This window comes from Eurypyga helias, unplaced genomic scaffold (genome assembly GCF_000690775.1).
Source record: "Eurypyga helias isolate BGI_N326 unplaced genomic scaffold, ASM69077v1 scaffold33499, whole genome shotgun sequence".
In the NCBI taxonomy this organism is placed as follows: Eukaryota; Metazoa; Chordata; class Aves; order Eurypygiformes; family Eurypygidae; genus Eurypyga; species Eurypyga helias.
The window spans coordinates 704-1,954 of record NW_010270656.1 but is presented as its reverse complement, the minus strand read 5'-3'; the positions used below and the strand labels follow the sequence as shown (position 1 = coordinate 1,954).

Sequence of the window (1,251 nt, the reverse complement as noted above, 5' to 3'; positions counted from 1 at the left end):
TCTTCCTCGGCAGCTTGGAAGAGGGATGGATTTTGCCTGTAACGTGGTAGCGTGATGTAGAACAACTCGTCCTGGGCAGATTCAGGGCAATTCTTGCATGAAACGATGCAAGGTTGCTTTGTTCCCAGTCTGAGATGATGGAACTCATCTGCCTGTAATACAGCAGGTCTCATCATTAGCAAAGCCAGCCTGTGGTCTGCACAATAAGAAGTAGCAGTCAGAGCAACTCTCTGAAGTTTTTAGAATTACACTTATTTTTAAAACTTTAGAAGCCTAAAAAGAGGCTGCTGTGGTGTAGCTGACCCAGCAGGCGCTGGGGAAAACTGCTAAATTTGCTGGTGTAGGGCAGCTTGTGATGATCAAACTGGGGAACACAGAGAATGTCCTTTGTGTGCTGTTTTGATTGGGTTTTTATTTCTCTTTAAATGCCTTTCAGAGAAGAGAACCTGATTCCATACTCCCCTGATGTGCAGATCCACGCCGAGAGGTTTATCAACTACAATCAAACCATATCCCGAATGACAGGGATTTATACAGCCCCCTCCGGCCTGGAGTCGACTTGTCTGGTGAGTACAGGGCGAAGGGTTTAATAGGGCCGTGGAGTCTGTGGGGAGAGCAGCGTGATACCGTAGCCTGCGGTAGGGAGGCCTGTAACTTCCCGTTGTCTGGCTGCTCACCGCTTAAACACTTTTACAGAGCTGTAGACCCGAGTCAGTCGCTTTTGATGCACGTGGTTTGGTGCTGGCAGCTCAGTATCTCATCCCTTCAGGTTGTTGCATACGGCTTGGACATCTACCAGACCCGAGTGTACCCGTCGAAGCAGTTTGATGTCCTGAAAGACGACTACGACTACGTGCTCATAAGCAGCGTCCTCTTTGGGCTGGTTTTTGCTACTATGATCACCAAGAGACTTGCTCAGGTGAAGCGGCTGAACCGGGCCTGGCGGTAAGGCTGCGAGCGAAGGGAAGGCTGAGGCTGGAGAAGGTGTCTGAGGTTGGGACTGAAGATCTGCCACCCCGCGTTGCTGCTGGGTTCGAAATTCCAGCTTGAGTGACTCATGGATGCAAACATCTGTATTTTATTTTTGCTGGAAGATACTTGGGAAGAAAAGCTGCTTGCGCAACAAAACAATAGGCTGTCTACGTGCCTCCTAGTGAGAAGAAACGGGAGAGCGCTGGAAGAGAGCCATCGGAAAAGAGTTATAATGACTAAAAAATCTCTCAAACCTCCGTTAAAGCCCTGAAATCTGCC

General features: G+C 49.1%; 1 protein-coding gene across 1 annotated transcript in view; it reads left to right on the top strand.

The window, feature by feature from the left end:
• Nucleotides 1-949, top strand: part of EMC1 (ER membrane protein complex subunit 1) — a gene marked incomplete at its 5' end in the record, with an annotated part of 10,222 nt that extends 9,273 nt beyond the window's left edge. The window contains 2 exons of the mRNA XM_010158538.1: nt 428-566; nt 770-949. Coding sequence (XP_010156840.1) covers nt 428-566; nt 770-949 — 319 coding nt within the window. The remainder of the gene's footprint in view (nt 1-427; nt 567-769) is intronic.
• Between the last annotated feature and the right edge of the window lie 302 nt (nt 950-1,251).